This window comes from Eptesicus fuscus, chromosome 13 (assembly GCF_027574615.1).
Source record: "Eptesicus fuscus isolate TK198812 chromosome 13, DD_ASM_mEF_20220401, whole genome shotgun sequence".
Classification (NCBI taxonomy): Eukaryota; Metazoa; Chordata; class Mammalia; order Chiroptera; family Vespertilionidae; genus Eptesicus; species Eptesicus fuscus.
The window spans coordinates 12640119-12660995 of record NC_072485.1 but is presented as its reverse complement, the minus strand read 5'-3'; the positions used below and the strand labels follow the sequence as shown (position 1 = coordinate 12660995).

Sequence of the window (20877 nt, the reverse complement as noted above, 5' to 3'; positions counted from 1 at the left end):
TGAAACATGAGGCAAAAGTAAGAACAGGAAAAACTATTGCTGCCTTTATAAGAGTCATTAGAAAAGTCTGACACCTCTGAATTCTGTGAAAGTACTGATTAGAGATTCATGCATAATCTCTGGCATTGTTGATTAAAATAAGTAGCACCAAACTGGAACAGTACAAGTTGTCAGAAAAATTAAAAGTTTAAATGCTATTACAAGTTAGGTTGATAAGATTAAGAGACAATTTTAAAAACACTTCAACAATGAGATACCATCTCACACCTGTCAGAATGGCTATCATCAACAAATCAACAAACGACAAGTGCTGGCGAGGATGTGGAGAAAAAGGAACCCTCGTGCACTGCTGGTGGGAATGCAGACTGGTGCAGCCTCGGTGGAAGATACTATGGAGTTTCCTCAAAAAGTTAAAAATGGAACTCCGATTTGACCCAGTAATTCCACTTCTAGTACTATATCCCAAGAAATCAGAAAGGATATATACATCCCTATGTTCATAGCAGCACAATTTACAATAGCTAATATTTGGAAACAACCTAAGTGCCCATCAGCAGGTGAGTGGATTAAAAAATGGTGGTACATCTACACAATAGAATATTACGCCGCTATAAAAAAGAAGGAACTTTTAGCATTTGCAACAGCATGGATGGAACTGGAGAGCATTATGCTAAGTGAAATAAGCCAATCGGAGAAAGATAAGTATCACATGATCTCACTCCTATGTGAGATATAATGATCAACATAATTTGATGAACAAGAATAGATCCAGAGACAAATGGCAGGGGAGGGGTGATTAGAGAGCAACCAAAGGACTTGTATGCATGCATATTAGCATAACCAATGGACACAGACACTGAGGAGGTGGGAATGGCTTGAGCAGGGGAGGGTCAATTGGGGAAAAAGGAGACATCTGTAAAACTTTAGACAATAAAAAAAAAAAATCCAAAAAAACCCCAAATACTTAAAGTCAAGAACCTCACTCTTCAAAGGCTGTATATGCAGCTAAGTGGAGAATGCTAAATGGAGCATCAATTGCATGTAGATCAAATCTATGTTATGAGAGAAACAAAGACAGGGATTTGGCAAGGAATTAACATCATTATCACTGGCTGGTTAGAATCATTACAGAGTTATCATTTCTCACTAGCTACACAAAAAATGGGGAAAAACTAGGTTCTGACAAACATTTTTGTGCCAGACATAATTTTAATTGCTTGACTCATTTAGGTTTGATATAAACTCATTAAAGACTCCCAACAAATCAAGTGAGTATTACTACTATCCCCACTGTACAGATGATCAAACTGTGAGGCACGTAGTACTTACATAACTTGCTCTAAGACTTGCTCTAAGTCTAAGTCATATAGGTAGTAACTGGTGGAGCCAGGATTCCAAGCTAGGCAGCCAGCACCTTCCTGCCCCCGCCCCCAGAACCCATGCTCTCACCACCAATCTGTATTAGGGGCTCCTAGTCATGCTAAGACGATTCTTCCCACAAGAAAGAGCATGGTATTATAAAATAAATTAAGTGAGATTGAATTTAGGAATGTGAGGATAATGGGTAACTCAACCAAATCAATTGGGCGGTTGCAATACTTTTATTTTCATCATATTTAAAACACATAATAAAAGCAGATTTGCTAATCCTCTTTTTAAAAATTTACATATTTCTAAAATTGATTTGAGAGAGAAAGGAGAGAGAAACATTGATGTGAGAGAGAAATATAGGCCAGCTGCCTCCTGCACACCCCCTATTGGGGATTGAGCCTGCAACCTGGGTGACCTTTTAGTGCATAGGATGACACTCAACCAACTGAGCCACACTGGCCAGGGTGCTAATCCTCTTTTAATATGAACCTTAAAGCATCAATGGTATTCCTATGTGTCAAGATAAAACACTTATTTTGAAAGAAAATAGAAACCAGTGATAGGAGTGGGGAAACCATCTGAAAGGTAATGTACCAAATTTGGCAAGAGCTTTAGGAGTTGGAAATAGAACTGGTATTAGTACATGGCTAATAGGGACGTTGCTCTTCTCTGTAAGCACTGGCCTTTAGTAAGCCAGTGTGATTCATAAACACAGCAATACGGTCTCCCTAAGGGATGGATGTTAGTTACCTTCCGTACCATCTCATGTCGAGGAAGACTAACTGTGCTTTCAGGATTTTCTTGCAAATTGGGTTTTAATGATAATTACCTGCCTGTGATTCTCACTACCTTTATTTCCTTGTAGGTTATCTTATAATAAGTCTTCCAATCTATGTTCCAACTCTGCTGTCCTGTGATGCTAGATTCTCCAAAGAAACAAATCACAGTTAACTTGAATAAATAGAATTTGGTGAATAAAAGGTGTTTCTTTGATGGTGCCACTAAGTCTTTTTTCCAAACTTATAACTGACATACTTTTCTCTTGAAAGAACATCTTTTTTTTTAAATTTTATTTTTTTGAAAGCACATCTCTTTTAAAATAATGACCATGAAGAGTTTCCTTTGAAGAAGCCCATAAATGGAGGTTACATAGCCAATCTATATATATAAAAGCCTAATATGCAAAGTGTCCCCTCGGGAGTTTGACCGACTGAGAATTCAATCGCTTGCTATGATGTGCACTGACCACCAACGGGCGGCGTGGAATGAAGGAAGGACGCGGGCTGGCAGCCGGCAGCTGGGGAAGGGAAGCCCCAGCCAGCAGCCAGCAGCTGCTAGGGACCCTACCCATGCACGGATTTTGTGCACTGGGCCTCTAGTGAATTAATAAGAAAACATTGCATTTCTTAGGATAATTGATAGCTTGTCAGGAATGGTAACATCCAAACCTGTTTTAGATATTATATTTCTGTCACAAGGAGGAAGGGAATTTAACCACTTTTCTCTACTTACTTTCTCTCTGGTGTTTTCATTGAACAATTGGTCTGTGATGACACCTTAGCTGGGTCTCATACTAGAAAAATTTGATTCTGCTGACCTGTTGTAGGAATTTGTAGGAGCTATTGTACGCATTAGGAGGGGCCACTTCCAAAATACACAGTAAATATAAATAAACATGCACGGCTTTATTTTCAAGTAACATGTACTAACCCAGATTTCTTTTAACCAGGCCCCACTAGCCTTTTACACATCTTGAAAAGAAAATGGTGGAAGTACATCCTGCTGGGACTAGCAGACGTGGAGGCGAATTACCTGATTGTCAGAGCGTACCAGTACACGACTCTCACCAGCGTCCAGGTGAGAGGGCGTCCTCTGACCAATTTGGATTATACAGTTTCAAGAGAAGAACCTGAACTCACATGTGTTAACCTAATTTTGTGGCAAACCTGTTCACTCAAAGAAAACCTAAGCACAGGTGGATGCTATCTGTTTTCAGAGGAGCATATGTGCTGATGAGTAAGCATCTGGGAACATGTACATGAGTTAATGAGTTCCCAAACTGCAAATGCTGTAGCATATTAGAGCAGTGTCTTCCCAAATAAGCATAAATATTTAGTTGGCAACCGATGCTGTGATGTTGACGAGAGCTCTGCTTTATATGTTGCTCACACCCGGCATATAAAGTGGCTGTACATTTGTGCTACAGAAAAGTGGGAGGTTTGCAAGTAGGTATTCAAACAAAGGAGGGATTGGACGGAACCTGCTAGACATCTTGGGTAGAGATGGTAGCCAAAGGCAAAGCTTGTGTCCTTATTCGTTATTAGGTTTTTGCTTGATTGAAAGAAATATATTCCTATGTAGCAGGATTTTTTAGCCGGTGGAGTTGAGTTAGACCGATTCAGTTGCCTTTTTAAAACTGAATTTATTGGGTGTGTGTGAATCTAATGAACAAAATAAACTGACAAAGAAAATAAAAACAGAGGCATGGATACCTGGAACAGACTGGCTGCTGTCCGAGAGGAGGAGGATGGGGGGCTGAATGAAAGAAGGTGAAGAGATTAAGCAAAGAACATATGGGAAAGGGGGTGGGGGTCGGTAGAGGTGAGCAAAGGGGGTTATAAATGGGGATGGAAAGAGACTTTGCTCTGGGTGATGGGTGCATGATGCAGTTGTAATGTTAGGAAACTATGGGATGTATTGCAACACTGAGTCACCAGTACTAACAACAAAATGTTTTATAAATGGAGGTGAAAGTGAGATAGACGTCATTGCCAGGTTTAGACTTCACCATTTAATGAATTTATAACTTTCTGATGCATTGCTTTCCTCGTTATGTAAAACAGAGATGAAACATTTGATCTCCAAATTTTAGGAATGTAGAAAAATTGAAGTGAGGTTAGACTTATTTCATTTGGAAAACATAAGGATAGATGGAAACTCAGTATTTTTCCAATGTACGTATACATTAAGTGCTAGTATTACCAGCATTTAATGTATATGCACATTTTATTAAATGCTCTCTTTTCTGTCACATGGTGCTAAGCACAGTCCACAGCAGACCTCTTGGTTTTTGACTGGCATGAGCTTCAAAGCCCTGATAGAAACTATTTGCTGTCAGACATTATAGGAGGTATATGGAAAACCCCAGAATTTCATAAAAATTAAAACCAGAAGTTAGTTTCCTAGAGGATGAAGTTCATCACAAATAGTATTAACTGTACTTTAAACAATGGGCAGGGAGAATGTAGAAAATAGCATTTTCTAGTCACACCTACCCTCATAATCTCACACATAATTCAATTACTTGACTACAATTTCCAGAAACTTTGATCTTGGACTAATAATAATTAGAAGATTTGAACTGGTGCAAGGTTTAAACACAAAGGTGTGTTAAAACACTTGCACTGGGGTTTTTGTGACTGAAGTTCATGCCTTATACTACCCAAAATGTCTTGTAGCCTCTTAGAAAAATCGAAGCATTTGGTTGTCAAAAGTTATGTACTTAGGGCTCCAGCAAGGGGTATATTTTTATTTTCTTTTCCCCCATCACCATTTATTATTTTTATTTTTAAAAATATATTTTTATTGATTTCAGAGAGGAAGGGAGAGGGAGAGAGAGATAGAAACATCAATGATGAAAGAGAATCATTGATTGGCTGCCTCCTGCATGCCCCCTACTGGGGATTGAGCCTGCAACCCCGGCATGTGCCCTGACCGGGAATTGAACCGTGACCTTCTGATTCATTGACTGATGATCAACCACTGAACCACGCTGGCCGGGCTAACTCAATGTTATACTTATGCCTTCCCTGCCCCCTCAGGGTCTTACTTAGTACCGTGCTTTCTATGCCTGCACAATAATTTATAAAGATTAAATTAAAATAGGGGGACTCTTGGAACTGAAAGCATCAAAGTCACAAACAATACATTTTGAAAAGGAGGTTCCCTGTGGATAAATGGCTGGATGTGATAGATATAAGATAAGAAGTCCTGGAGTTTGGGAGTTGGAAGAGACTTGTGAGATCATTTGGTCTGACCTCTTCATGTCGCATTTTGGCTTAGAGGGTGACTGGTTGTAACTCACACAGTTGGTGGGGAACCCGGGGAATCTGGAACTCTTACCATGACCTAGGCCAGTGGTCGGCAAACTGCGGCTCGCGAGCCACATGTGGCTCTTTGGCCCCTTGAGTGTGGCTCTTCCACAAAATACCACGGCCTGGGCGAGTCTATTTTGAAGAAGTGGCGTTAGAAGAAGTTTAAGTTTAAAAAATTTGGCTCTCAAAAGAAATTTCAATCGTTGTACTGTTGATATTTGGCTCTGTTGACTAATGAGTTTGCCGACCACTGACCTAGGCAGTTTCCTTTATATGGCCACTCACTGCCCACTAAAATTGTTAAAAATAGAGCAAATTTAAGTTTGATTTTAAGATACAATTCAAGGACAGGGAGTCTTCTGTGAGAGTTTTTAGAGTGCCTTTTTCTTTTTTGCTTAAGGAATGTAGTTGAGACTTTAAGTCATTACGGCCAGATTCTGCCGTGTCTTCTGGGACAGGCTATTATCATTTGCATCGTTTAAGGCTTTGTTATCCAGGCAGGCTCGATAAAGCACTTAGGAGATTAGAGTTCTGCAGCTGGAATAAATAACAAGGCAAGGTGCCCATTCCTGCACAGGCATCCGACTCCAGGAATGACACTGCAGTGAAAGACGATTAGCCAGCAACTGTGGGCAGGATCTAACAGGCTGCTGCTGGAGATTTAGGGGCCTGCCTTGTCCAAGATTAGACAGACATAGAATCCAGGACAAAGTTAAAAACAAGAAGGTATGCAAAAAACAGCAGATTGAAGAATGTTATAAGGACTATCTTTTACCCTTGAATTTTTGAAATTTGTGAACTGAGTGAATGAAATCTCTATTTTTCCTTTATCTTACAAGTGATTTTGGATTTGCTATAATTTTGTCACTCTTAATCCCCCTGCTTTTCAGACTGGCAATAGTAGGGTGTAGAAAATATTTTCTGGACCCAGGATCAACAGGTGATGACAAGCAAGAGTATTTGCTCTGAGCAGGTGTTTGTCTGACAAAGTGAGGTTGGACTCTGTCAGGGAGATGGTGTCTTCTTGCTTTCTCATAATAACCAGTATTTTTTTTGTAGCGCTTACCCCAATGGCAGCTAAATATCTGGCTGTGTGGTTATTTACGCCACATCTGTCTAGCCCTGTGTGTGCTACTGAGGGCAGGGCTGGGGGCTCTTTTTCTCTACATTCCAGCTCCTCTCAGTGTTTTCCATGCTGAAATATTTGTTGACTGAGGGAATGGGTACATGCAGGAAGGAAAGTTTGCTTATGGAGCTTAAGGATAACACACAGGCCGAAGCCGGTTTGGCTCAGTGGATAGAGCGTCGGCCTTCGGACTCAAGGGTCCCAGGTTCGATTCCGGTCAAGGGCATGTACCTTGGTTGCGGGCACATCCCCAGTGGGGGGTGTGCAAGAGGCAGCTGATGGATGTTTCTCTCTCATCAATGTTTCTAACTCTCTATCCCTCTCTCTTCCCCTCTGTAAAAAATCAATAAAATATATTAAAAAAAAAAAAAAAAAGGATAACACACAGGAGGGAGTATAGAGGTAATTTGCACAATCCCTTGGGCAGAATTCCTGGGTTGAGCAACTATCTCTCAGACTTTTGTTTGTTTGTTAATCCTCACATGAGGATATTTTTTTTCCATTGATTTTTAGAGAGAGTAGAGGGGAGGGAACGGAGGGTAGGGAGATAGAAATACAGGGAAACATCAATCTGAGAGAAGCACATTGATTGGTTGCCTCCCATATGTGCCCCAACCAACCCACCAGGAACCAGGGATTGAACTCTCAACACAGGTACATGTCCTTGACTGGGAATTGAACCTGCAACCCTTTGGTCCGTAGTCTGACACTGTAACCACAGAGCTGGCCAGGGCTATATCTCTTTGACTTTTATTTTATTTATTACTAGAGGCCTGGTGCACGAAATTCGTGCACAAGGGGAAGGTTGTCCCTCAGCCCAGCCTGCACCCTCTCCAATCTGGGATCCCTGGAGGGACTGCTGGCTCCCAACCACTCGCCTGCCTGCCAGCCTGATCACCCCCTAACCACTCCCCTGCCAGCCTGATCAATGCCTAACTGCTCCCCTGGCGGCCCAATTGCCCCTAACTTCCCTCTCCTGCTGGCCTGGTCACCCCTAACTGTCCTCCCTGCAGGCGTGGTCACCCCCAACTGCCCTCCCCTGCTGGCCCGGTCACCCCTAACTGCCCTCCCTTGCCAGCCTCATCGCCCCTAACTGCCCTCCCCTGCCAGCCTGGTTGCCCCCAACTGCCCTCCCCTGCAGGCCTGGTCCCTCCCAACTTCCCTCTCCTGCCAGCCATCTTGTGGTGGCCATCTTTGACCACATGGGGGCGGCCATCTTGTGTGTTGGAATGATGGTCAATTTGCATATTACCTCTTTATTATATAGGATTATTATTATTTTTTAAATGGTATTATGGTAGGCAGCACTCAAAGGGCACTATATATTGTTTTTTCTCTCCTTTTTTTTTTTTTTTGGTAAATATATTTTTATTGATTTCAGAGAGGAAGGGAGAGGGAGAGAGAGATGGAAACATCAATGATGAGAGAGAATCATCGTTTGGCAGCCTCCTGCACACCCACACTGGGGATCGAACCTGCAACACAGGTATGTGCCCTGACTGGGAATCAAACCGTGGTCTCCTGGTTCATGGTCAATCCTCAACCACTGAGCCATGCCGGCCAAGCATAATTGCTAACTTTTATTATTACTTAATCACCTATCTCTTAGCTAATGAGAGGTGTTTTAACCTTTTGCACTCAGATGTGGAGTGTGACTCGACACGGTTAGCATTGGTAGCAGCTCTTTTTATACTCTTTGAATGTATCAATAATTTGAAATATAAAAAAATCCAAATAAATAAGTTTGTATGAAAAGAAACTCCAGTTTTTTATTCTACTGCCGCGCTTTGTAAAATCTGGGGTATTTAAAAAATTAAATCCCGAGTAGAATAAAGGAATCGAGAAAAGAGCAAGCGAGTGCAGAGAGTTAAGCCGTCTGTTTCTCTTTCCATGCAGCTTTTGGATTGCTTTGGAATTCCTGTGTTGATGGCTCTCTCCTGGTTCATTCTTTATGCAAGATACAGAGTGATCCATTTTGTTGCCGTGGCTGTCTGTCTGCTGGGCGTTGGAACTATGGTTGGTGCAGACATATTATCAGGGAGGGAAGACAATTCAGGTAAGACTGTGTGACTTCTTTCTGGTTCAGTCCCAGAGAAAAGTGTTGCTTAGTTTTTCACTTTTATTTTTTAAATATACAGTACAATGTAGGAAACATGTCCTGGTTAACTATCTTTTCAATTTTATTTTCAGATTTACTTGCTTCTGGTGTAGTAACCATTTCCACAAAGCACTCTTTATGCTCCTACCTGCCCACAGTTCTTGTTCCTTTTTGTCACACTGGTTTTGTTTCATTTCATGAAATAAATTTCTTTATATATTTGCAATCTTCTTCTGGTCCATACATTTGGGTTAGTTATTAGAAAATATAATGTAGATTTAAAAAAAAAATCAAATAGAGACTTTGTGTTGACTCTGTTGATGAAAATACTTTGATATTCTTTGGGTCAAGGTTCAGACAATTGATGGTGTAAATCTCAATAAGGTCTATGAGTTCACCCAATCTACAAGTGACTTCAATATCTCCATTAAGAGAGAAATGACCTTGTTTACCTATCTTCCTTATCATTTTAAATTAATTCCCTTCAATAAATTCCATTATTTCTCATGTCATAGAATAATTTTCTGAGACCTCACATTAAGGCATATACCACAGTCTGTTAGTCTCTTGAACAGTCAAAATATGAAAAATCACAGCAGAATTGTGCCAGAAAGTAAGAAGATCAGGAGTCTTTAAACTTCTAGAAATCAGGGTTTCTTCTTCCTTAAAATCTTAATCTTAAGTGAACACTAGCTACATAAACTCCTAGGAGCAAGCTAATGAGGTTTTCCTATTGATAATTGTTCCTTTTTGTGGCTTGTCTTCTTGTAGGCAGTGATGTACTGATTGGTGACATCTTGGTTCTTGTTGGGGCTTCCCTCTATGCCATTTCTAATGTGTGTGAAGAGTACATTGTGAAGAAGCTGAGCAGACAGGAGTTCTTAGGAATGCTGGGCTTATTTGGAACAATCATCAGTGGCATACAGCTGTAAGTCTAAATTTTTCCTTAAAAAAAAAAAAATGCAAATATGTCATAGGTTATTACTTCCCAACTACTAATATTCATTGTTTATTTGGCCCAAACTCACATTTAAAATCAGTAACTTGCTATAATGAACAACATAAACCAATGAACAAACATAGAACCAGAGACATCAAACAGACTGTACAACCTATGAGGGAAGGAGGGGGTTGAGGGGGTAGGAGATCAACCAAGGGCTTGTATGCATGCATATGAGCATAACCAATGGACACAGACAGTAGGGGGCATGTGCTTGGGGATGGGAGTAGCCAGGGAGAGGTCAATGGGAGGAAAAGGAGACTCATGTAATACTTTAAATAATAAAGAATTTAAATTAAAAAAAATAAAATCAGTAACTTGCTACCTATATATTAGAGGATTTTTGAAATGTTAAGAATTACGATATGTCTCATTTTCTTATACATGTGGTAGAGGCAGTACCAGTAAAGAGTCTCTTTATCAATTATTTCCAGAAAATATTAACTTCCTATCCAAAGGGAAAACACAATGTCATATTTTTCTCCTATAGCTGACTACTGTTGAAGAGTGCTTTAAGGCAGTCAAATATGTTTATGGATCTTTTTGGTTTTATTCTTTGTCATTTAAATTAATAATTTTATTGATTTCAGAGAGAAAGGGAGAGGGAGAGAGAGAGAGAGAGAGATAGATACATCTATAATGAGAGAGAATTATTGATCGACTGTCTCCTGCACGCCCCACACTGGGGATCAAGCCTGCAACCAGGGCATATGCCTTGATCGGGAATCAGACCGTGACCTCCTGGTTCATAGGTCGAACCCCCGCTCAACCACTGAGCCACGCTGGCAGGGCTCTTCTTTGCCATTTTTATAAAAAAGATAGTTATTTTTATACTCTAAGAAAAATTCAAAAGTCAACATAATTCCTCACCTTATTTGAAGTGTAGCAACTAAGTGCTTATACAATAGTGAAAACTAGTGTGTGGACCTCTCTGTGACCTCTTGCTTTAACCTTAGATTGCTTGTGGAATATAAGGATATTGCCAGAATTCATTGGGACTGGAAAATTGGTATGTACATAAATGATCATTCTTTTTAGTCGGTTTTAGTCAGTATCCTTTCCTCTGACAAAGACACACATCAAGAAATAAATATTTCATTTTAATAATACTTAGGCATTTTTGTAAAATCACAGAGTAATTCAATACCCAGTATAGTGGTTTGCATTGAGTTTTCTCTGCGAACTTGAAAATGAACCTCCATAGAAGTTAATTTTTAATCTTTACCTTCAGGAATAGCCTTTCTTTACCAGGAATTCTGAACAAGAGAGACCTTTGTCACATTAGCTTTCAATTACTAGATCTGTATCTCCAGTCTGCAGACTTTTTGTGAAGGTTGTCTGCTTCATCATTCAACACCCTGCTGAATTTTTGAAGTCCTTTACCTACATCACATCTTGCTGTTCTTCTTTTTTGTGTGTGTGTGTGTGTGTGTGTGTGTGGGTGTTGTATCATTTGCAATGCTGATATTAACAAGGGGCTTTGTAGATAGTATGTTAAAGGACCAGCAGTTTTAAATGGCAGCCAGGCCTTAAGCACGTTGACTTCTGATTTCTTCCATGTTTTCACAGCCCTGCTGTTCGTGGCATTTGCCCTCTGTATGTTCTGTCTGTACAGCTTCATGCCACTGGTGATTAAAGTTACCAGTGCCACCTCAGTGAACCTGGGCATCCTGACAGCTGATCTCTACAGCCTTTTCTTTGGACTCTTTCTCTTTGGCTATAAGGTAAGTAAATTGAAACCATGTCCAAGTAAGAACACTTTGGTTAGTCCAAAAGAAGGAGTAGTTTCTTTAAGACTTTAGACCCAAAAGTAAAACCTTCTTATCCTCTTGGCAAAAATTTCATTGCACAGTCCTCACTCCCTTTGTTACTGCTTCCAAGTTGGAAAATTGGCCCAAATAAGACTTGTTTTTCTAGGTTTTTCTAAAAGGTGAAACGCAATGGATTTCCTCTTTGGTATGGCCCATAACACCATTGCATTGGAAATGCTAACGCATGTTGCCTGCTGATAAACAAGGAATCCCAGAGCCACTGTTGATTTTGAGAGACCATCTCAGGTTGGGCATCCTGAGCTTTCCCACCCCCAGATTTATTGAGATACTAGAGGCCCGGTGCACAAAATTTGTGCACTGGGGGGGGGGGTGTCCCTCAGCCCAGCCTGCACCCTTTTCAATCTGGGACCCCTCGGACATCCCTCTCACAATCTCGGACTGCTGGCTCCCAACCACTCCCCTGCCTGCCAGCCTGATCACCTCCTTACTACTCCCCTGCCAGCCTGATCGATGCCTAACTTCTCCCTTGCCAGCCTGATTGCCCCCAACTGCCCTCCCCTGCAGGCCCGGTTGCCCCCAACCAGTCTCCCCTGCAGGCCTGGTTACCCCCAACTTCCCTCCCCTGCCAGCCTGGTCACCCCTAACTGCACTCCTCTGCAGGCCTGGTCCCCCCCAACTGCCCTCCCCTTCCGTCCTGGTTGCCCCCAACTGCCCTCCCCTGCAGGCCTGGTCCCCCCACAACTGCCTTCCCCTGCCAGCCTGGTCACCCCTAACTACCCTCCCCTGCAGGCCTGGTCGCACCCAACTGCCCTTCCCTGCTGGCCTGATCACCCACAACTACCCTCCCCTGCTGGCCATCTTGTGGAGGCCATCTTTGACCACATGGGGGTGGCCATCTTGTGTGAGGACATGAGGGTCAATTTGCATATTACCTCTTTATTATATAGGACTAGAGGCCCGGTGCATGAAATTTGTGCACAGGGGTGGGGGGGTGTCTCTCAGCCCAACCTGCACCCTCTCCAATCTGGGACCCCTTGGGGGATGTCCATGGGATCGGGCCTAAACAGGCAGTCAGACATCCCTTTCACAATCTAGGACTGCTGGCTCCCAACTACTCACCTGCCTGCCTTCCTGATTGCCCCTAACCGCTCTGCCTGCCAGCCTGATCACTCTGTACCCACTCCACTGCCACCCCGATCAACGCCTAACTGCCCTCCCCTGATACCCAGGTCACCCCCAAATGTCCTCCCTTGCATATTCCCTCTTTATTAGATAGGGTTTTTTTCTTTAGCATATTGGACAGTTCTAACTGGTTTGGCTCAATGGATGGAGCATTGGCCTGCAGAATCAAGGGTCCCAGGTTCGATTCTGGTCAAGGGCATGTACCTTGGTTGGGGGCACATACCCAGTGGGGAGTGTGTAGGAGGCAGCTGATCGATGTTTCTCTCTCATAGATGTTTCTAGCTCTCTATCCCTTTCTCTTCCTCTCTGTAAAAAATCAGTAAAATATATATTATAAAAAAAGAAACATTTAAGATTCCTCCATATCTGCCTGGCTGGTGTGACTCAATGGTTGAGACCCCAGGCTGCCATTGCTGGAAGGGGATTGGGCCTTGGCCAGGCTGAGACCGCAGCCCAGGCTGCCGCCTCAGCCCAGCCAGCCGCCTCAGCCCAGCCAGCCTGAGACCCCTGCTCAGGCTGCCATCTCAGCCTGGCTGGGGATAGCCCGATGTGGGTGCACGGCTCCAGCCCAGGCTGCCTTCGCTGGCCTGAAGATAGCGCTGTGGGGGTGCACCGCCCTGCCGGCCTGAGACCCCAGCCCAGGCCACCCGCTGCTTGCCAGCGATCGCGTGGCTTGGGGGCGGGGCCCTGTGGGTCTGAGACCCCAGCCCAAGCCGCCGCCCTTTGCCAGGGATCACACTGGGCGCTGGTGCCTCCCAGCCAGACACCCTGGACTGCCGCTGCTGGGCGGACTCCGCCGGGGCTAAGAGGACTGGGTGCCGCCATCTTGTGGCCATGGGCGCCACCATTTTTGTCATGGAGTGATGGTTAATTTGCATATTACTCTTTTATTAGATAGGATAATTGACAAGTTTATAAATTTATGGTTTACAACATGTTGGTTTGATACACTTGCATGTTCCGAATCCTACTACATAGATAGAGTCTGTGGTACCTGGTGGAAGGGAAGGAGATCATTGTATTATCATGCATGCAGTGATAGTAATTTTATATCTAGAAGGGACCTTAAAGGTAATTCAATCTAGTCGTTTTTCAGACTTTTTCTGTCTCTGAAGCCTCACAGCATTCCAAAGTATAACCTGCTCCCATTAGGAACTGCTCTTGTTACATGTAGTAGTTCTCAAGGAGAGTGGGGTGGGAGAGAATGGATCAGTGTCTTCAAGGGAAACAGGAGAGCAAAGAGTATCGCCAGAGAGTCTGCTTCACCTTCCCTCGAAAATTACAGAATGAATGATTTTATTTTAGAAGTGAGGAAACAAAGGCTACACAGTCTTATAGTGTAGTCTTCTATCCACTGCATGTTTTTCTCTGTTGTCATGAATAAGATGTGAATCTTAAGCTTACGTATTTATCAACTTAAAGTCTCATGCATTAGAAAGAATCAAATAGGGAGATTTTTTTTTTCTGTACTTCACAGCTAATTTAAAAACTCTTTGGACAGCAGTTCTTACACTTTTTGATATCAGGACCCTTTTATTTTATTTTATTTTATTTTTATTTTTATTTTTTAAATATATTTTATTGATTTTTTACAGAGAGGAAGGGAGAGGGATAGAGAGTTAGAAACATCGATGAGAGAGAAACATCAATCAGCTGCCTCCTGCACACCCCCAGTCCTGCACACCCCCTACTGGGGATGTGCCCACAACCAAGGTACATGCCCTTGACGGGAATCGAACCTGGGACCTTTTCAGTCCACAGGCCGACGCTGTATCCACTGAGCCAAACCGGTTTCGGCAGGACCCTTTTAAATGCTTAAAAATTAAGAACTGCAGGTCACTTATTTCTATGATTTATCATATAGAATTTAAAACTGAGATACTGAAACAATATTTATTAACTCATTAAGAAAATAAAAAACATATGCTAGCATAAAACATTTAAAAAACCCCATATTTCCCAAAATAAAAAAAAATTAGTAAAAATAGTATCGATTTACATTCTAAAAAATCTCTTTAATGTGTGGCTTAATGGAATTCCACATCTGGTTCTTCATTCTGCCTTGTGATATCACATGTCATGTAGTCTCTGGAACCTTCCATTGTGCGCTTCCAAGAGAATGAAGGTGAAAAAGGCAAATTGCATGTTGGTATAATTATAAAAAGAATTTTGACCTTACAGACTTTGACCTTCAAGAGTTGTTGGACCACATTTTGAGAACTGCTGCCTTAGAGATCCGTCTTTCCTTAGCATACCTGCAGTCAATGCTTCTGGACCTGTTTGCTATCTTTGCAACAAATAGTTAGGGTGAACACATAGTTGGGATGGTGGCTGTCACTCGGTAGTTTTAGTTTCAGCAGGGAATAGCAACTACATTTCTTGGTCTTTGTACAATTTTGTATCCAGGAAGAAATCTTTGGCACTGATTACATTGTGCCCAGGAATTGGCTATGAACTCACACTGCCTAGTTCAGTGGTTTCTCAGACATTTCTACATAAGGAGTGTGAACTATTTTGCCTTGCCAGGTACACGTGACAAGAATCAGCTGTTAGTTATCTTTGCATACTTGCTGGTTAAGGTATTCCTGAACTAAGACTAAAAGAGTATTTTTAGTTTTTTTTTTTTTTTTTTTTTAGTAGCAGCATTAAACAGTAAAAAATTGTCAAAGTGAATCAGAGTGACCCTGACAAGCTTAGATTTCTTTTCCTATGAGAGTGAGTTGTTCTGTGGTGCTGAGCTTGCATTTCACAGAGCCACCACTAAAGATGATGGTGTTTCTATTCTGCAGTTCAAGGCCAGTTGATAGCCTCCGTGCCCAAAGAAAGCCCGAGTTCAACAGTATAACTAATGGCCCTGCTAACCTGTGCTTTTTTTTTTTTTTAAACCAAACATACTGATTTAACTTTAGTAGTTTAACTTTAACTGTCCCTCATAAGTAAAGTAATGTCCAAGGAGGAAGTAAGGTTAAAGAAATAAAAGCTTAGAGGTAAAAGTACGCTTGTCACTACCAAACTGCTGGAAGCTCCCTTAATGTAAATATTTGCTCTTCAACTGCTCTAACTGTAATATGTGAACGCCCTTCTGTGTGCCATTTTCCCGGCCACGTGACTTTAAATTATTCTAAAAATTGGAGACTACAAATTGTAAATTCCTTTCTAGCTGTTTTGATTTTTGTTTCCTTGACTCTGCATGCCTAGCAGTTCACTCTTGAATCAGATCAGATTTCATCACTCTTGGTCAAAGGTCATTTCAAGACAGAGCAAAGAGCAGGTCTTCTGTGATTTTCAGAGTCAGTTACAGAGGTGGAAAACCAAACATGAAGAAGCATAAAGAAGAGCATAAAGAAGATACCTAGCATTGTAAAAATAGTTTTTAAAGACAGAATCGCAAGTCCAGTGTACCTCCAATTATTAAAATTGTAGTATCTAAATTAACTGGCTCTGATTTTTTGAAAGACAGTTGAAAAAGAGATTTAAAATTTTCTACACTCATCTGTGTCAGATTCTGCCTCCTTTGGAATTGATCTTGAGTAAATACCTATTGAACAGAGTATCCACAGAAGCTTCCTGTATAGATCCAGACACAAGGGTAGAATTTTAAAAAGAGGAAAAATATAGTTAGAGTGTCTAATTCAGGAGACTTACCTCACTCCCTCTCAGTTTCTCTCTTCTAATAAAGGTGCCTCGATTTAATCACCTATCTTCTTAAGAGGGACAAGATGCTTTTTCTTCTAAATATTTAGAACCACCAAACCAAACAAGACATGTTTTGAATAAGTTATGTAGGTTTTCCCTCAGTAACTGAACATTTTGTAGGAGAGCATGATTAACTTTCATAATACCAACCTAAAAAGTTCAGGGTACTCTAAATAGCTTTAATTTCTTCTACCTCTAATCTTTTCTGAATCTCCCCCCACCCCCCACACACAACCCCAATAAACATTATTAAACACCAGCTATGTATAGGGTACTGTGCAGCATATTAGATCCAAGAATTAAAGGCAATGGTAGGAAATGAGTTGGGTTGCTCAGCTTGACATTCGCACTGGCTTTGCATCACCACTGGATCCAGTGAAGGCTTTTCTGCCTTGGGGAGGGCTGTGGCTCTTCCAATACTTAAGCAGTTCTGAAGGTTCAAGGTTAAGAGGTAATTGAGCATCACTCTTGAGCCAATGGTGACCCGAAGAAGCCCCCAGCTGGAGATGATCAGAATTCTACCTAATACTCATTCCAAAACCTATTTAGTTTTTTCTTTTACCGTTGAGAGTGTATCTTGCTTTTTCTTCTCTCTCTGTGTCTCTCATCCTTCTCTCTCTTTTTCCAACCCATTCTGTTTTGTTATTGTTTTTCTTTGTTATCCCCCGATTAGAACTGTTTTTATTGGGCATACTATGAAACCTAAGCTAATTTAAAAATCTTTATTGGCTTGAATAAAGTAGCACCCCCTATTTTTAATTCGCAATCAGGTTATCAGGACCACTTATAAATTGTGCTTGCTTGTTCCAAAGAAAAACACATGATTCTGGGTATTTAATTACACATTCATTATGCTGCATAGTTTCCCTAAGTTTTATTACATCCTTCTTGGTCAGTCCTTTCCTTATTCTCTTTCTGTGTTTTATTTTTCATGCTGTTAAAAACAAATACTAATTTCCTTACACTTGAACTTTTGTATGGATCCTTAATTCAAATAAAAGCAAATATGCAGGGTACTTACTATTAATTTAATTAATTTATTTTTATTCATCCTCACCCGAGGATATTTTTCCCAAAGAATTTTTAGAGAGAGTGGGAAGGAGGTAGGGAGGTGGGGGAGAGAGAGAGAGAGAAGGAGAGAGAGAAACATCGATGTGAGAGAGACACATCGATTTGTTGCCTCCCGCACGCACCCCACCAGGACTAGGGATCGAACCTGCAACCTAGGTACGTGCCCTTGACCAAGAATCGAACCCACAACCTTTTTTTGATGTACGGGATGATGCTTCAACCCACTTAGTCACCTGGCCAGGGCTGTGCCACCCACATTTTATCTTAGATCCTGTGCTCCTCTGTTTCATACCAATATTGTAAGCTGTGCCTTGGGTCTGAACTGGGCTCTCGCATGGTAGCCACTAAGCTTTCATTCTCTTAACTAAGTGGGACTAGTTGTGCGGTGGGGTGCAGCTAGGTTGTCACAGAAAAAGGCCAAAGTTCCATTTCCTAGAGCTGCAGGTAGCCAGTTGGCTGATGGGCCGGGGGACGTTGCCGGAGACCAGGCGTTTGCACACACACAGGAGGGTCTGGGCAAGAGGCCGCCGCAAAGCTGTGCGCGTGAGGGCGCGTCCTCCTCAGCCGCTCTTCTCTCCCCCTAGTTTTCGGGGCTCTACATCCTGTCCTTCACCGTCATCATGGTGGGCTTCGTCCTCTACTGCTCCACCCCGACGCGCACGGCGGAGCCGGCGGAGAGCAGCGTGCCCGCCGCCCCCAGCACTGGCATCGACAACCTGGGCCTGAAGCTGGAGGAGAGCCTCCCGGAGACCGCCTCCGCCTTCCTGTAGCTGGAGAAGAAGGGGCGCCGCCCGCCTGGGGCCTCCTGGCAAACGGGGAGCGGCCGCTGGGACAAAGCAGAGCCTGCGGGCTGCTGGGTGCAAACCTGGGAAGTTCATCCGGCTGAGAGCCAACGCTCGTAGCATCATCGGATGGCCCCACCGGTTAGATTTTACCAGGGGGTGGCTCACAAGCAGAAACAGCAGGAGGCAGCAGAAGCCGAGGCGAGGAGGACCAATGCTGTCAGTGCCGGGAGGCAGGGCGCGGGCCCCACTCCGGGGTCCGGGAGGCGCGGGTGGGCGGGCAGGATGGGTACCTGCCCCTCCTCACCACCGCTGACCCAGCCTCCGAACAGGTGGGCTGTCTGGGCGGGGCTGCTGGTCAGGAGCAGGGGGGTCCCCAGGGCAGGTTTAGGGGAGGTTTCCTCTGCTGGGGGCCCCTCGGGTTTGTCCTGAGGCGGCCACTGCCCACAGGCCGCAGCTGGGGTCTGGGGACAGGGCTCACGGCAGGAACGTGGGCGGGAGTGTGAGCGCCACCGAAGCTTGGAAGCGGAGTGCCTGCCGCAGACCCAGGCACCCACTCTTCCTGGCTAAAGAGGGTGCTTTACAACTTCTTACAACTGCTTACGCCCCGTGAGGTTTTTAGGAAACTTCTTCAATGAAAGGGCTCATAGGCAGCATCATCATGATACCGACGACCAGTGTGCAACTTTACAAAAACTGCATGTAAGCTTTTTTTGGGGGGGGATAAAACTATAATAAAAGAAATTGAGAGTAAGTGTTCACATTATTAAAAAAATTTCTGATTTCATGGAAATACACCCACTGTGGTTTTTCGGAGTAACCAGTTTCCCTTGTTGGTGTTATTTTATTTTTTAAAAAAATATTTTTATTGATTTCAGAGAGGAAAGGAGAGGGGAGAGAGAGAGAGACAGAAACATTAATGATGAGAGAGTATCGTTGATCGGTGGCCTCCTGCACACTCCACACTGGGGACTGAGCCCGCAACCCGGGCAGGTGCCCTGACCGGGAATCGAACCGTGACCTCTTGGTTCCTGGTCGAGGCTTAACCACCGAGCCAGGCCAGCCGAGCTCCCTCGTTGATTTTAAATGACTTAATGTACTCAAGATTTCTTCACATCCAACTTTTCAGAATCATGTCTTCTGTAAAGTAAAATAAACCTATCTCTTTGGGGCTGTGCTGGGATGAAAGGAAATTCAGAGTGAGCTCACAGATAATTTGCTGGAATAAATATTTTAAAATTATTTTAATTTCTTTTTTAGAGTGAAATACCTCTCATTCTCTGAAGCCTGCTACCAATAACAACTGTCAAAAAGTGAAAAAAAGTTATGTTAAAATGTTTGGCATTTTGGGGAATACGTTGTACACACTGATTATCTCTTAAAATACCTTGCTTAAGAATAAACCTGTGTATATAAAGGGATGGTGGTGACTCAGGGGCTCTCAGGTGACAACATCCCAGATGCCTGCCAGGCTGAGCTCAAATGTCACCTCTTCTATGCAGCCGCTCCAGGGCCCGCCGGGCGGGGGCACCTGGGCGCTTGTTCAGATGCTCCTTGTAGCTCCTGTTGAAGTGCATGCTGGGTACCTGCCCCTCCTCACCACAGGTTGAGCTCTTCCAGGTCAACAACAGACTTCTTTCATCTTTCTGGTCCTACGGTTGCCTCATTTGTTCTGTGTTTATTAAATGAACTTTGCCTCTGGTCCCAGTTCAGAACACTTCAAGGGAAATGGACCTAAAATAAGGCCTTATGTGCAGGTACATGTTGGTAGTAAGTTATTCTACCCCGCTCCGCTCCTTCCATCCTCCTCCTTCATCCTAGTGTTGCGCCCCCCCCCCCCCCCCGCCCGCTCCCTCCGGAGTTGGGCAAAGTAGTTCCACGCCGGGCGTCCCGAGTTAAAACTCAGAACTCAGTGCACCAGAGCAGCAACACTGCAAATCACATGCAGCAACTAAACTACGAGGACTGCAAGCCTGTGCATCCTGTTTACGTAAGTGTGTAGAGGCTGGGGGTTGGCTGAGCCTGGGCATCGTGGTCTTCAACATCTGGCTTACACACAAGTTTTTGAAACTGAGCATGTTCTTAAGTGGAGAACCTCCTTTACGTTCTTTTTCAGCCCATTAGAACAGTATTCAGTTTTCAATAATTTTGTAGCTATTTATGCCATTAAAGAAGCCTGCTGAATAGTATAATAGTTGCTAGATTGTTCCCTAGTGTTGTATAGAGGTAATAAATTGTGTAATTGGACTGCGGTAACACTAAGAAGAGAGGGCTTTGCTGCTGCCATTTTCACTACCCGCATTTTGAAGCTAGGTTCTCTTTTGTGGGCAGGTAGCTCACATTTCTCACCGTTCTGATACCAGCATCTCCGAGAATTGGTATGTCTTATCCGTGGTGTTTCCAGCAGGTTGCCCTTTAACAAATATACCAAAGACCCATGACAAAAAAATAGTCTTTCATTTTATGGAGCCAACATAATGTCCTGTTAAATCAAAGTGTTTCGGTTTAAAAGAGGGTGTTAGGATGACTGCCCTTGGCAGGGATCACCCTTGATGAACAACGAAGAATGAAATCTCCAGAGAAGTGGCAACATCCTTCCTTGTGGGCCGCATGGTTGTTGGGGAAGGTGAAAACGGAATCCAGCATTCCTTTCAGCGTGGCTAGCAGCTTACAGTTCGCCACTGC

At 43.1% G+C, this 20877-nt stretch overlaps 1 protein-coding gene across 1 annotated transcript in view; it reads left to right on the top strand.

Annotated features, from left to right (window-relative positions):
• SLC35F2 (solute carrier family 35 member F2) overlaps positions 1-18974 on the top strand; it is a 44024-nt gene extending 25050 nt beyond the window's left edge. The window contains 6 exon segments of the mRNA XM_054724944.1: positions 3101-3228; positions 8488-8647; positions 9461-9617; positions 10646-10698; positions 11259-11413; positions 17995-18974. Of these exon segments, the coding sequence (XP_054580919.1) occupies positions 3101-3228; positions 8488-8647; positions 9461-9617; positions 10646-10698; positions 11259-11413; positions 17995-18180 (839 nt within the window). The 3' untranslated portion in view covers positions 18181-18974.
• The last annotated feature ends 1903 nt before the right edge of the window (positions 18975-20877 follow it).